The 16173-nt window shown below is 42.8% G+C and overlaps 1 protein-coding gene across 8 annotated transcripts in view; it reads left to right on the forward strand.

Moving 5' to 3' along the window:
- Positions 1 to 16173, forward strand: part of LOC117267239 (ryanodine receptor 3) — a 168041-nt gene that overhangs the window by 70070 nt on the left and 81798 nt on the right. For all 8 annotated transcript variants that reach the window (XM_078175018.1, XM_078175022.1, XM_078175019.1 and 5 more), the window contains exons 22-35: positions 299 to 402; positions 2002 to 2085; positions 2927 to 3086; positions 6017 to 6164; positions 6510 to 6712; positions 6884 to 7058; positions 7404 to 7612; positions 8964 to 9163; positions 9425 to 9491; positions 9572 to 9732; positions 9824 to 9989; positions 11146 to 11232; positions 11768 to 11994; positions 14455 to 15262. In XM_078175018.1, the coding sequence (XP_078031144.1) occupies positions 299 to 402; positions 2002 to 2085; positions 2927 to 3086; positions 6017 to 6164; positions 6510 to 6712; positions 6884 to 7058; positions 7404 to 7612; positions 8964 to 9163; positions 9425 to 9491; positions 9572 to 9732; positions 9824 to 9989; positions 11146 to 11232; positions 11768 to 11994; positions 14455 to 15262 (2799 nt within the window). The remainder of the gene's footprint in view (positions 1 to 298; positions 403 to 2001; positions 2086 to 2926; positions 3087 to 6016; positions 6165 to 6509; positions 6713 to 6883; positions 7059 to 7403; positions 7613 to 8963; positions 9164 to 9424; positions 9492 to 9571; positions 9733 to 9823; positions 9990 to 11145; positions 11233 to 11767; positions 11995 to 14454; positions 15263 to 16173) is intronic.

The raw sequence follows: 16173 nt of genomic DNA on the forward strand, positions 1-16173 counted from the left end.
TCCAGTCGCACACCTTTCTATCTCCCCCAAGAAAACATGCTCCCTTCCTCCTTCATAACATGTTCACTAGAGTACACTGTCTTATCACTGCACCCAGTAGCACCCTGTATTTAAACCACATTCTCCTCTCCTTGTTGGTTCACAATGGCACTGACTTACAAGGCTGTGCATTTCATATGCATATATTTAGTAAACTTTCCCACATGGTGCACATACAAATAGAGTGACTGTGGGCCAAAGTTACAGACAACAAAGGGAAGCTGGAATATAATTTCTGTGACTGTTCTTTTTCTCACAGATAAGGGACGATAATAAGCGGCAGCACCCGTGCCTCGTGGATTTCTCCAAGCTGCCAGAAACTGAAAAGAACTACAATCTGCAGATGTCAACAGAAACTCTGAAGTATGTTGAGCTTTAAGGATTGATTTTCTCCACGGTACTTTTGATTTTGAAGAGAAGAAGAAAGCGAGTGTGGGACAGATGACAGCGAGAAACAAACAGATTCATTACAAACAAAAAAATATGAAGATCTGATTCTTCTTTAGTTTGTTTTAGACAGCTGTTTATGAGCATTAACGAGGAGCATCACATACATGAGGGCAAGGATTAGAAGAAAGTATCTGTAAGACAACAATAAATGCACATATGCCTGTGGTCAGGTATGACCCTCGCTTGTAGCTTGTCCTCATACCCAGGTTGTCAAATACTGAAGCTTTGTTATGCCCCTCTGCGTCTCATAGTGACACATAGGGCACACTCAAGTGTATCTATGTGATGAACTGAAACACATTGAAACACGTGGTTGAGGTTGTGAAACAGTTGCAGTTAGGGTCATGTTTTGGGTTAAAATTAGTTTGTTTATTAATGTAATGTGACATCATGTGAGTGACATCAGTGCGCAACAACCATACGTTAATTGTGTAATGTTACGATAAAAAACCATTGACTGTTGGTTTCACATGGGACACCACGTGTGGTCTCCTGGACATAAGTCCAATTATGTTTGACCCATTCACCTCAAGACGAGGACTGTTTCGATATTAATACCACATCAGATGCCCTCAGTGTCAAGTATTGCTCTGGATGGGTTTACACTGGAGTTAGTTGAAAGCCCAGTGTGTGTCAGAAAGATGCTAAAGAGTGTCTTATAAGCCCTTTCCACCGAGCAGTACAGTTCAGGTCAGTTAGGTACGCTTTTTTCCGTTTCCTCTGTGAAAAGTTGTGGATGGTACCAATGAAGCTATTCTGTACCGTTCCCATTTTTGGTCCCCCCTCTGTTGGGGTACCTAGCACACAGATTTGTTTGTGGTGGAAACGCTAGGGTCTAGGTACCATGTCTGAAGGGTTACTTTTGGTTCCAAGGGTACCATACCGAAAGTGTTCGGTGGAAACGGGACTTTTGGCATTAATATCACATGCCAAAGACTGTGACAAAGCGGCGGGATTTGATGCCCTGGGAATGAGACTGGCTGTCACTTGAGGTTTAGGAAATTTCCATTTCCTGCGCTGCTCAACCAAACAAGTCTTGCCGGTCCTTTTTCCACTCGTCAGCACTCTGCACAACACTTGTTTCCGCTCATGAAGGTCCCACTGAGACTTATTACAAGTGCTTTACATAAATGCTCTTTAAATGATACAGGAGAACATTGAGGGTTTGCTGTTATTAATCTTGATCTATGGCGCATCTCGGTGACACCGATGAGTTTCTGAGTGACATGGAACTCATTTTTACTGTCACTTTGTCCTCTCACAAGGTGTGAAGAAAATTTGTCAAAAGCACTTCACACTCAGTGCGCTCCTCTGGGTATTCTTTGGCCTTTTTCTCCTGACAGATTAGGACATGCACAATTTAACCCATCACTGCTTCATTTGAACACTCCCAGCCCCTCCATCGTAACTGTTAAATCTACATGCACTGTCAATTCAAAATGTCACGCTGTGGATTAAACACCATCTGCAGCTTCATCCGTTCTCTCACTTTCTGCTGTTCGTCCTCTGCAGGACCCTGCTGGCGTTGGGCTGTCGTGTAGTTCAGGTCAATCCAAATGCTGAGGGCTCCCTCAAAAAGATTAAACTCCCTAAGAAGTAAGTGTGCATGCTCGGATTTACTAGTCCATCAGAACATATGATATGATATTTCAGTATTGGTCCAGCTTATTACGTGGAGCCACTATGAGCTACTCATACCAGCCATCAAGCTAATGTTACAACAACGTTCAACACACTCATGAATTTAATTATTAGAATGTCGATGATGATGATGAGGACTATGGATAATAGCACTGGACTACCCCATGACTGAACTTGACACATAACCGTAGCTACATTAGAATTAAATGACATAACGTAATAAAATGTGAATGAGACTGTTATACATTACCTCATCCATGAACAAAATTTTTGCTTGAGTCGTAATTTATCAAAAGAAACTTCTGTTAAACTGTTGTCAGGAATTGCAAACAAGGTCCATCAGTTTTTGATCCATGGACGTTTTATATTTCTAAAACTTTCCTTGATTGAGAAAAGCAATTTAAAAATCTGTGACGTTTATAAGCTGTGTGGGGCTGGTGGGAGAAACACTACTGCGCACATTCAGTGGGCTACATACCACGGAAGTAAACCTGGAAGCAAGAAACTTTTTTGGTGTATGCGCTAAGCAAGCAATTCTCATTCAATTGAATAGGTACCGGGCCAATAATTGAAAAGAGATAGTAGTTGGTGAGGATGAATTTTGCTTTAATCATCATTTGATGAAGGTAAATGGTAAATCAGAAGGTTTGTAAACCTAGAAAAGAATATATTCAGTGTAAATATTGTATGTGCTGCCATGAAGATTTATATCTGGCTATACATGTGGGTAAACTCATCCTGGTGGATTTACGCTTTATTACTTTAATAACTTTTTTCATCATCTTTTTTCCTCCAGCTACATGATGTCCAATGGTTATAAGCCGTCTCCTCTGGACCTGTCTGACATCAAACTGACTCCGGGTCAGGAGCTGCTGGTGGACAAACTGGCAGAGAATGCTCACAACGTGTGGGCCAAGGACCGCATCAAACAGGGATGGACCTATGGCATTCAGCAGGTACACTGCATGGATTCATACACAGTAGGCTGTGACCAAAACAAGCTATTATTTTAATAAAAAAAAAGTAAAGAAAAAGAGGCATGTTTGTCTTCTTTCCTCTGTGTCCAGCTTTGCTTCTGTATTTTTTATGTGCTCAGTTTCTCCTTCATGCTTCATTAATCCACCTCCCATACAGTCTCTACCTTACCTGTGCACAGACGCTTTGTTAGTCTGACATTTCCCAGCTATATGTCATCATTCAATACACAGCAAGATGTTCTGCAGTAAAGAGCAACAAGACACAGAACATATTGTGCAGAACACACTCGATACAGCACGCCTCTTCTCATCTGATGAGCGAAAACTGAACACACCGACTGCTAGCTCTTGTTAATCGGGTTTTGGTGTATTTTGGTAGCGTGCCATGAAATTGGATAAAACACACTCTCCTGAAATCATTCATTTCCCACTGCTATTTTCTGCCATGATGTGATGTGTCATCCCAGTGGAAAGTATTTATTTCAGTACAATATGAAATTAGTCTTGTTTCTGTGGTCACAGGGTGGCTGGTTTTAGTAAAAAAAAAAAAACTTTTGCTTTTCATTTAAAAACCATAATTTACAACATTTATTGAGAAATTATTTGATGCATTTTGTAAAATATTACTAGGTGTAATAATTCTTCCCACATTAAATAAATGAACGCTTATTCATTTTGCCCTGTTTTGCTAATACTGTGGAAAAGCGGCTTTCTGTTTGAATGCTGGCCCGTGGACGTGAGTAAGAGTCTGGATAGAGAGAAGTGAAGAGGTGTAAAGAGTTCCCATCAATTCAGAATAAGCAGCAAATGTTCAGCTTAAAAGAAACTAAATGTTGAAGGTAAAAGGCCATTTTTCCAATTTGTTTGCAAATTAAACCAGTGTAAGCAGCCAAGGTTACACCTACGTGTTTGCTTGCACAGTTACAAACCTCGGCATCTATCTTGAAAGCAGATGTTTACTATGATTTTATTCATAAAACAGCTTTTAAAACAACATTGCAAAGTGCTTCACAGGATACAGATGCAGAAAAGTAAGACATATGGCATAAACAGAAATGACACACAAATATAGATGACACAAATTAATTACAGCACCTATACAGGGTAGGCAAGTTGGTAGAGATGGGTTCTAAGAATTTTTTTGAAGCAGCATACAGATTCAGCAGATCTGACAGAGCGGGGGAGACAGCACCACAGGGGCAGAATCCTAACAGCAAAGTGCAATCGCCCTTGGATTTGTGAAAGGAGTTGAGTATAAATAAGAGACCTTGGTTGGATGATCTCAGTGGCCCACAGGTGGTATAGGGATGTAAATATAGTGGCCGTTTAAACATACAACAGTTCCCAGGCCACAGTGTCTCAGTTTAGACTCATGTTTCTGCTCCTTTTCTGGAGATCCACAGTACTCACATGAGGCAGGGAAAAAGTTTAACAAGGTTTATTGAGAATCCAAAGAACAGAAAAACAAAAGGACTCAATGTCCTATTTCTGTATATCCTCATCTTATTCCGGTCATTATACTTTAACACTGTATCACACGGTTAAAAAATGTATACAATCCAAATCAACAAAAGGCAAGATCTCCTTTTGTCGTGTGCACTAAACTGCCTTATGGCACCACACGTGGCATAAAAAACTTGTGCCTGTATTCTAACACATGAATGAATCTGCTTTCACGTCTGGAACCACCCGTCTACAACGGGCTTGAGACCCGGCCTCGTTGGAGACTTCACAGAGATTCTGGAGTTACTCTTTTATCCTGAAGTCTCCTTAAGGAATCTAATCCTGTTCTGATGCGCGACCGCATGCCTTTGCTGACGTCAACCCCAGCAGGATACCTGAACCTTCGTCATGGAAGATGAGTGCTCTAACCACTAGACCAGGGAGGCCCCACACTAACACATAAGTGAAGTAAATATAAACATGACTTTAGTATAGTCCAATACCTTACACTATTCAACATATACAGAAACTGATCGTCAGAACCTATATGGTATGTCCTATCAACACAGAAATTTTTACTCAGTATACATACACGCTCAAGTCACTCTTACAGTAAGAGTTCGGAGATATATGAAAGGGGAAGACCATGCAGAGCCAGTATCCTGAAGTCTATTTTGTACTTTACAGGGAGCCAATGAAGGGATTGATGTGATCTGAAATCTACAAATAGATTTAGTTAACAGCCTGGCTGCATGACTGAGACAAGAGAAAAGAGCATTGCAAGAGTCTTGGTGTGAAAAGATGAGGGTGTGGATTTTTACTTCTAGATCTCTTGTTAATAGCATTGATTTAATTTGGTGATGTTGCAGAGTTGCAGAGTGTCAAAGTTCCGATTCTGGTTAAAGATTGCAGGGCTTTGACATTGGTGGCCAGGGGGCGGATGCAGGATTTCATGTCAGATACAAAGTTAACAGCACCAGTAAGATGATTGACCATATTTTCTGAACAGTTTGTGGCTCAGAGGTCATAGCTGATAACATGAAAGCGGCTAGCTAACCAGCACTCACAAGATTTTGAGTTAAGCCCTTTAGTGATATCAGGAAAGGCTGTTATGCCAGACCAAACAAAACAGCCTGTGATCTGTATAACCAGCAAAAGATTTCAAATTAAGCTCCACAAATCTGCTTAAGTAGTTTTAATGCGATACTTCCGCGGTTGCACCTCGACCCCCAGTGGGAGAACTGCAATGGGGAATGACACAGGAAAGATAGAGGATGTGATGGGCAGCAGCAGCAGCAAGCACATTGGCAATAATGGACAATTAACTTCTTAATTACAGGGACTGACAGCACAGTTGTAACAAACAGTGGAGAGCTGGCCCGCAGTTGAATTGATGAGATAGCTGGAATAGTTGGGAGTGTTTTTTCCTGCATGAAATCGCCTCTGACTGCCTCTCCTCTCTGCAGGATCTGAAGAGTAAGCGCAACCCTCGCCTGGTTCCTTATGTTCTGCTAGATGAGCGCACCAAGAAGTCGAACAGGGACAGCCTGCGGGAGGCCATCCGCACCCTGATTGGCTACGGATACAACATCGAGCCTTCGGATCAGGAAGGTGGTGAGTCTGACTCGTGGACTTGCGTCTGTCTAAACTCACAGACGTTCAAATTATACAGTACGTGATAAAAAGCTCGTTACAGAGAATGGAGGGAAAATGTTATGTCCTGACAAGCGTGACTTAATTTTCCAGTCTAGATAAAGGATCCTGCCTCCCACTCCCTTTCAGTCCACAGTGAAAGAAAATAGGGGTGTGAAATGATTGCCTATAATCTCACCCAATGTTATACTGTTGCAATTAATGGTACCATTATCAATTTCCATATTTATTTGAGGGGCTTTTGATGGATTTTGAAGCAGCAATCCACAGCCTGACACTGTGGCTGTCCTCCCTTACACCCGGCAGGACAAGTGGTTGAGCGGCTCAGCATTGACAAGATCCGCTTCTTTAGAGTGGAGAGGACCTACGCAGTAAAGACTGGGAAGTGGTACTTTGAATTTGAGGCTGTGACGGGAGGAGACATGAGAGTGGGCTGGGCCAGACCTGGATGTAAGCCAGATGTGGAGCTTGGCACGGATGAGCTCGCTTTCGTCTTCGATGGATACAGGGTAAACTGTCAACCCAAATAATCCTTTGTATTAATAGTCAATTTTATAACTAATTTCAGGAAAGACTAAAATTGAGAATTAATGACTTGAGATGGGCATTTATTTGTAAAATATATTCTATAGTCTGCTCCTGAGTGTTTTCCCTTATGTTTGTACACATGCTGTACACAGGGTCACTGTCTGAACATGGGCAGCCGTTTGTTCGGGCGGTGCTGGCACGCTGGGGATGTAGTGGGCTGTATGATCAACATGGAGGACAAGTCCATGATCTTCACCCTCAACGGAGAGATCCTCATCACCACCAAGGGCTCTGAACTCTGCTTCACTGACTTTGAAACTGAGGACGGTGAGAACGTTTTACATGTGATGTGTGTGTAGCAGAGCCAGTCATTCAAGGTCGGGGCATGTCAGACTGATAATTGTAGAAAAAGTAGTTGGTCACTCATCTTTTAACAAAGCCTTCACATGCAGAGCAGGGAGCTTTAACCTAGAATGACCATGCTGGGGATGTAAGTGAAAAATAAGTGGCTCCCTGTAATAAAGTCACCCTTATTTAATGTGACACTTGTAAATTGCCTTTTTGCAAAAGTTGGATTGATTTTCCCTCCCCTCCTGCTGTGTGTGTTCTTAGAGGCTATTTATTCTCTTCTCTTTACCTCACACTCCTTTGCTTCCTCTGGCTGTCCTTCAGGGTTTATTCCGGTGTGTAGTCTCGGTCTGTCCCAGGTGGGCCGTATGAATCTGGGGAAAGACGCCAGCACCTTCAAGTACTACACCATGTGCGGCCTTCAGGAGGGGTTCGAACCCTTTGCTGTGAACATGAACCGAGAGGTCACCATGTGGTTCAGCAAGCGTTTGCCAACGTTCGTCAATGTGCCGAAGGACCACAATCACATTGCGGTAAGAACACAAGCTGTGATATACTGTATTTGTTGCTAAAATTTGACACTTTATCATTAGATGAAGTAGTGCAGTGCCCGTTCAAAAGATGCCTGTTGGGAACGGGCCGATTGCTTGACCTGTGGTGTTGCTGCTTGCAGTTTTCTCAAGAACCACTCATACCATGAAACATTTGAAGGACTTCTTCTACCACTGCCAACCAACATTAGAGAAAGGGTTAAAAGTAAAGTTTGGTGCAGCATCTGCAGTGATGCGGGCACTGTGCTGGACCATTGTGGTGAAGAGAGAGCAGAGCCAAAAGGCAAAGCTTTCAGTTTACTGGTCCATCTACATCCCAACCCTCACCTATGGTCATGAGCTCTGTGTAATGACCGAAAGAATGAGGTTGTGGATACAAGCGGCAGAAATGATTTTCTTCAGAAGGGTGTCTGGGCTCATCCTTAAAGATAGGGTAAGGAGCTTGGACATCCGGAGGAAGCTTGGAGTAGAGTGGTTTGCGCATCTGATCAGGATGCCTCCCGGGCGCTTTCTGTTGAAGGTGTCCAGGCACGTCCCACTGGTAGGAAGCCACGGGGCAGACCCAGGATGCACTGGAGGCATTACATATCTTGTCCAGCCTGGGAACGCCTTGGGGTCCCCCAGGAGGAGCTGGAAAGTGTTGCTGGGGAGAGGGACATCTGGAATGCTTTGCTTGGCCTGCTGCCCCCGCAACCTGGCTTTGGATAAACAGTTGAAAATGGATGGATGAAAAGTAAAGCAAGATGGTGTTTGACTGGGGCCCCCAAGTCACTAAATCTGTCCCTGAAACACGCACTCAAGTCAGGGCTACCCGTGGTCAAAAACACCAATGAAAATTTGCAGTAGCAGAGGTATTATTCTCTAAAACTAGTCTAGAGCATGGATTTAATTAGCCGAGGTATTTTGCCGGCATTAATATTATTAGTGTTATTAATTAGAATGACAAACTTACACACTTCAAGTTGCAATAGTAGAGTGGTGCTGTCACTGTAGGCTGTTCGCTCATTGACTCCAGGGAAGTGAAGAGTTCAGTTGTAATATTTGTTTATCCAGCATCCAGCAGTAAATATAAAGTCTGGATAGCCCTGAAGCCCCACCCCTGCTGCTTCACATAGCCTTGTTTGCTTGTTTACTCAAAGTTTATTCATATTGAACGTGTCACTTGTCCAAATTGCACCAAATTCGACACTGCACGTCCTTGGTTCCCGGGGAATACACCTGCCAAGTGTGAAGTAAATCTGATGAACGGCTCTTGAGATGTGCCAAGAAGAGATGGACAGGCAGAGATTTCATGGTTCACAGTTAGATGCAAAGACTTTCTTCCTGTTTGCAGGTAACCAGGATTGACGGCACCATCGACAGCCCCCCGTGTCTTAAAGTCACCCACAAGACGTTTGGCACCCAGAACAGCAACGCTGATATGGTGTTCTGTCGCCTCAGCATGCCTGTAGAGTTCCACTCCTTCTTCAAAATCAATCCTGTTGTAGACATGAACGGAGTCCACGAGGAAGACACACTTAAAGTCAAACACAGGTACTCAAAAAATCAGGAATTTATCCCATACTGCAAACAACTCCTTCCAGTGCACCAGCCGTAATGTGTATATTTGCTGATCCACTTTTACATTATTGACAATCATGACATCAAGTGCACCATAGATCAGTGTCAGGTAGTATGCAAATATCTGAAGTAATGGTGATGTGGCTAAAGATGTTTGTTTTTATCAGACGGAGCTAAAATATCCGTCAGCCTGTTTGCACTCAGTAATCACCTGCTGAATCTGGTTTCCCACAGATATCCATTAAGATCTGTGCGGCACAGTGATGAGAGTAGACGAGTGGACTACAGCAGCATCACTGCGGTATTTAATAATTTATTTTTTTACTACCATTTGGTCTCAACAGCGACAGCATTGGCTTACTCTTTCATTTGTCATTACAGTACTACCACTCTGTAAGGGTCTTTGCCGGTCAGGACCCCACCGGTGTGTGGGTTGGATGGGTCACCCCTGACTACCATTACCATAGCAACAACTTCAACCTCAGTAAAAACCGATCAGTCACTGTAACCCTGGGTGACGAGCGAGGACGAGTTCATGAGAGGTGAGACGGCTTTTTAGGTAAACCCGCTTCCTTTAGCAACTGTTTAAGGTTCTTTACTTTAAACAGTTGACTGATATTTGTGCTCTAATAGTGTGAAGAGGAGCAACTGCTACATGGTGTGGGGCGGTGATGTGACCAACACTGCTCACGCCTCGAGTCGCAGCAATGTGGACCTGGAGATCGGCTGTCTCATTGACCTGGCAACCGGCATGGTGACATTCACTGTCAATGGCAAGGAGATATCCACATCCTACCAGGTACTGAATACACGGGTTTTGAAACCTAAAGGAATAAGCCAAGCTAGAGTCCTGTTGTGTTTTAAAAAGGAGATAAAGTGTATGATAATGATGATAAAGATAAAGATAAGACCTATTGTTAGCCAACTGTCAAATTTGGCCCCTCCTCCCTACACTGCTTGTACGTGCACTGCAAGCTGCTGTGCTGTTGTAGGATTGTTACAAAAGCTGCTACTTTAGCAAGCTAATGGAGCTAACCGCCGGCACCTACCTGTCCAACAGAAACCAGGCCAACTCTGCATCGCTCTTCATCTCCGTCCTCTCCTTCAGTGCTTGCCAGTGCAAGTTAAACTGAAAGCCAACCCCAGATGTACTCTGGTTTTGGAATGAGCTTTGTCAACTTGGCATTTCACTTTGCTATATTTGCACTTTTAAGGCGCTGTGTGCGCAGTTTTCACCCCTTTCTGTTGGATGTGTGCTGCTTATGGTCTGGCTACCTTTTTATAAAGTCCTGCCCTAACCTGCAAGTTATTGGCTGGGGGCTAAACACCAAAGAATGTCCCAAACACACCAAAATAGGAGTGAAATAATTCTAATGGGTCATAAATCATGTCTGAGAGGGATTATTTGAGTCTATATATTGTTTTCTAGGAAAATCCCGTATGGTATACCTTTAAGCTTCATGTGATTGTGCCTGTCCACTCATTTATTCATTGAAGTGTCGATCCACCAATAAGTCTCAATCACTTCCTGTCAAACTGTCCATATATTCATCTCTCTCTCTCAGTCTGCACTTTTCCTGTTGAATTTGAGATTAACTCATCTTTGTACATTCTCCTATCAGAGCGGTGACGTTTGTATTGTTGAATTTCAGACTCAGAACTCGCCTGCTCAGATGTACTGTGAGAGCTAAATGTTAAAGAACCTTTCGAAAGGGTATAATCTTCTTATGTTCCCCCTCACTGAAACTCCGCGCGGCTTCACCCGGCGCTGAGTCATTCTGCCGACCGCCGCTCTCACCAATGATCATGCGTACACATACTAAGCAGTGAAGTTTGATGATGCATCATTAAGCTGCTTTCTGCAAGTCAGGCTCTCTCGCTGCCTCTCAAGCGTTTGATGTGTACTTTCTGTTTAGACCCGTTTCTAACTCCCTGCTGTTTTCTCTCCGCTCCAGGTGGAACCAAACACCAAGCTTTTCCCTGCTGTGTTCGTACGACCCACCAGCCCTAACCTCTTCCAGTTTGAGCTGGCTAAAATAAAGGTGGAGTTCCCTGACTGTTGTTTCGTGTATGATGTCTGCCATAACAATGTACAAGAAAGAAGCACACAGTATTGATGGAGGAAATGCAGGTTTTACTGCTCACAGTATGCTCCTTTCATTTTAACCTTTCCCGCAGCAACCCCCACACAGGATTATGCAGCTTCCCTCCCTCCAGCTAGGTCCACTAGGATAATATTATAGCACGCTTATGTCTGCATCAAAGATACTGAGAGCTTCACAAACAGGAAGGGTACCTGTGTCAGTTGTTTGGAGGAAAATAAAAGAGACGATTGCGTGACTAAGCGAGAAAGGTGGCATTGACACAATAAACATGACAAATAACTCACAGATTGTGGCTTCTTTAGAAAAATGACAGCATCATTTGTTCACGCTGTTCAAAATTAGTCTCTGTTCTTTTTTAAACTGAAGCCAAAAGTGAGAGTGTGGGGATCAGGGTGGCAAAAGGGCATACAAAGCCTTTTAACTGCTTGTTTTTCCTGTAATCACTCCTTCCATGTTTGTTTGCCCTCTCCAGAACGCCATGCCTCTGTCATCTGCCATCTTTAAGAGTGAACATAAGAACCCGGTGCCTCAGTGTCCGCCTCGTCTGGATGTCCAGACCATCAATGCAGTGCTGTGGAGCCGCATGCCCAACACCTTCCTCAAGGTGGAAACAGCGAGGGTCAGTGAGAGGCATGGATGGGTGGTCCAGTGTATGGAGCCCCTGCAGATGTTGGCCGTACATATACCTGAGGAGAACAGGTGCAGTACATGGCTTATTCTACCTATATGACACATCGATTCATTATCTCCGCCAGGTCTAAGCCTAAAGGGTATCATGCGTTCTGTCGCGTGTGTGCGTGCATAATTTTGTCCGAAACTAATCTCCCATACTACTAGACCAATCAGCCTAACATTTTCCTGCACATTCATGACTGTATGCTGAAGGACCTCTCATGATTTCAGTGGTTCATAATTTTTTAAAAAACGATTTCATTGACTGTTTTAAACTGTCACTAACTGCTGACTCCTTACTTTTCTTAACCAGTTTGTGGAGGTTGCAAGTAATCAACAAAATCATGGAGCAAAAGGCATTTCCATCAGTTAGCTAGGCTGAAAAAGCTTTAACTGGTCTGTAGCAGGCCACGTTTTAGCCTTTGACGTGGCTCAAAAACTGACACCCATAAAAAGTTTGGTTTCATTTTGGTCTCAGTTCTGCAGATTAATTCCATATATGATATGTTATTATCCACTAAATTTAGGCACAATAAGAGATGAAAAAAAAAAGTTTTTATAATCTTTGCTGCCATCTTAACTGTAAAGGAGCCTGGAGGGACAATTAATTGAGATTCAGTTGAAAAAATAGCATTGTTTAGATTGAGAAGTTTGGAGTTATCATCCTGTTTATTGTTTTCTTATTAAGTTTATACAGCTAGATAAACCCAGTATGCTTGGTTACAATACCATCACGCTATTCTGTGCATCTAAAAGAACACTGAGACTATACCATACAAAACACTTTGATAATTCCACTACTGTCAGGCACACACACTGGACACAAAGCCTGCCCTGCACTTCCCCTCCCCACCCATATTCTCCCAGACACACCTGACAGAGAGCTGATTTGATTTCTTTAATAGCACATAAAAAAGAACATTACCAATACAGACATATCCAACATATGGATTACTGTAACTTTACACTGTACACATGACATCTATTGCACATCTTTCTGTCTTGGAAGAGGGGTTCCTCCTCAGTTGCTCTATCTGTGGTTTCACAATTCTTTCTGCTGTTAAAGGTTCTTTTGGGAGAATTTTTCCTTATCTCCTCTGAGAGTCCAAGGACAGATGGATGTCATATGCTGCAAAACCCTCTGGCACAAATTGTGATTTGTGATATTGGGCTTTATAACTAAAATTGAATTGGGCAGATTATTAACAGAGGCACAAGGGAGGCTTTTGGCCTCCCTTGTGCCTCTGCAAGGCTAAAGTGGGTCTCACTTAGTTTTGATTATAGCATTTTAAAATCAATAAAACAAACTTAAACTGAAAACAATTTTAAATATGTTATAAAGTCGTTACTTAAAAAAAGTTAAATACCAATAAGAAAAGTAATATGAACCTAAATTATTATAAATAAAACAAAGTCAGTAACTCACAGGAAATAAAGACTGTACATAACCTTAATGCCAGTTCAAGGGTTATCTTAAAAAATGACTTTTTAGATTTTTTTTCAAGTACTGACAGCTAATTAATCATAAGTATAACCATAGGTCATTGGCTATTGACTTAGATGGGTTTTAACAGGGGAAATGTGAAGGTTACTGAGTTCTCTGGTCTGATAAGAGTGAAGATCTGAGTTGAAGTGAAAATATTTCCAGAAACTATAGGTAAGTTTTCAATCTTGCAGATGGCTTTGTAAACAAATTCACAAATTTGCAATCTGTTAATGTCATAAATGGATCAAATTTGCAGTCCATGAAACAGTGAGGCAGATGGCTGTATAAAACTAGAAAATGTAGCAACTCTAACAAACCATTTCTGCAGAAGAAAATGTGGCCAGATGGGGGTGACAAAATTGTTGACCTTTACAATACTGTAGTAGGAAAGATATGGATATATTAAGCTATAATAAAGCATAAGAAAACTTTTTGGGTTTGTCATGGCACCCACCTTGCAAATAATCCCAATATATGTTGAGAAGAAGCCAATATGATGCTTCTAACTAAGCCTACCTCAAGAAACACCTAAAAGATGGGTGCTAGAGAGTTAAGTGACGGGTACACCATCTATATTTACTGTATCTCTGCCTTGTCTCTGCAGTAATTCTTGTTTTTAGCTGCAAAAAAATATAAAATTAGTTGTCTTTATATGAAGAGACAGCTTATACGCTTACCAATTTGCAACCTAGCACATCTCTGTGTTAATTAACCTTAATAGAAATTCAGAATTTTTGTGAGACAGAAACACCAGTATCATCAGCAAACAAGATAACAAATACAGTTTGGCTAACAGAGGCAGATCTGCGTCCAACCGTGTGAACTTCTCTAGTTCTATTTGTGTGAATTTGCATACATGAGGTATACTCCACAGAGAGGGAACATTTGTCTACTTTTATTTTGGGGTCTTGTGTGGTAAATAACACCTGTCTGTCCTCTAAATAGCCTGAAACAGAACATCAGTATGTATTTTGCTGATCTTTTCTCCCTTCTTTTCAAAGGTGTGTGGACATCATGGAGCTGTCTGAGCAGGAGGACATGAGGAAGTTCCACTACCACACCCTGAAGCTGTACTGTGCCCTCTGCGCTCTGGGCAACACCCGTGTGGCTCACGCCCTCTGCAGCCACCTGGACCAATCCCAGCTCTTGTACACCATTGACAATCAGTACCTGTCGGGCATGTTACGCGAGGGCTTCTACAACGTCCTGATCAGCACGCACCTGGAGACGGCAAAAGAGGCGCGGCTCATGATGAAAGATGAGTTCATCATTCCTGTCACGGCTGAGACGCGCTCCATTCGTCTCTTCTCCGACACTTCAAAAAAGCACCTCCCGCCAGGGGTGGGGCTTAGTACCTCGCTCAAACCCCGCCTCAACTTTGCTCCACCTTGTTTCATCAGCACCAAACGGGAGCAGCATTTCTATAGTCCCCAGATCCCACTGGACGCATTGAAAGAGAAAGCAATTTCAATGCTGACTGAGGCCGTTCAGGGTGGAGGCCCCCATATCCGAGATCCCGTAGGGGGAGGCGTGGAGTACCAGTTTGTGCCAATCTTGAAACTTATCAGCACCTTGCTGACTATGGGTGTGCTAGGTAGCGAGGACGTCCATAAAATCTTATTGCTCATCGACCCCAATGTTTTCAGAGAGGCACGTGAGGAGGGGTCCTCAGGGGCCACAGACAAAGAAGGGCTCACAGGAGCTGAGGAGAAGGCGGTGGAAGCTGGAGAAGAGGAGGCAGCCAAAGAGGCTAAACAGCCATTGAAAGGACTGCTGGAGAAGAGGCTGCCTGAGCCCGTCAAACGACAGGTATGAACAGATATGGCATCATCATCGTATATGTCAGGGCTGCCCAATCTGGGGACCGATTAGTTTTGGCCCGCGGCCCATGCTCAAATTTTCAATAATTAAATAATTATTATTTTCCCGCTGCCAGCAGTCGGAATATCTCTTTAAATATTTATTTATTGTTGCACTTCCTCTACTGACCACAAATCAGCATTGTGTTACATTGAGGGTAGGGTGGCGCTGTTTAGCTCCCGTCAGCTCAAATCCGGCCGGAACTGACCAGAGAGGGAGAAGATGCTGGGATGGAGGCATGGAGCGTGTGAGGAATTGGCACACTGACAAAAGAAAGTTTAAAAATTGTTGGGAACATGAGTACTTTTTTACTGAAATTGATTCCAAGGCAGTATGTCTAATATGCAAGCAGAGAGTCGCTGTTTTAAAAGAATACAATCTCCGTCGCCACTTCGAAACCCAGCATTCCCATCAGTTCTCAAAATACACCGGAGACGAGAGAAAGGTGAAGGCTGGAGACCTGCTATCAAAGTTAACCTCCCAACAACGTACCCTACTCCAGCCGTCAACTGTATGCCTGTTTTTAGAGACATAGGCCTGGTACTTATTATTTTTCTGCTTTCAATAAACAGAAATGTTATTCATTTTCTAAATTACTTTGTATGACTGTTTATTTTGCATAGTTATATCATAGTCATTTAATTAAATGCACTGCAACATGAATGTTTAGTTTTGGCCCGTGACCCTCCACCCTGATTCATTTTTGGCCCTCCACTGAGAAGTATTTGGGCACCCCTGGTATATGTGTTAAACCTCAGTGTAAACCACTGACGCAAATCACCACAACATGTGTAATCAATTAACATCTCCATCTACAAGTGTCGATTCCCAAACGAACACAGCTGTGCTCTCAGTCCCAT

Source organism: Epinephelus lanceolatus, chromosome 15, assembly GCF_041903045.1.
Source record: "Epinephelus lanceolatus isolate andai-2023 chromosome 15, ASM4190304v1, whole genome shotgun sequence".
Lineage (NCBI taxonomy): Eukaryota > Metazoa > Chordata > Actinopteri > Perciformes > Serranidae > Epinephelus > Epinephelus lanceolatus.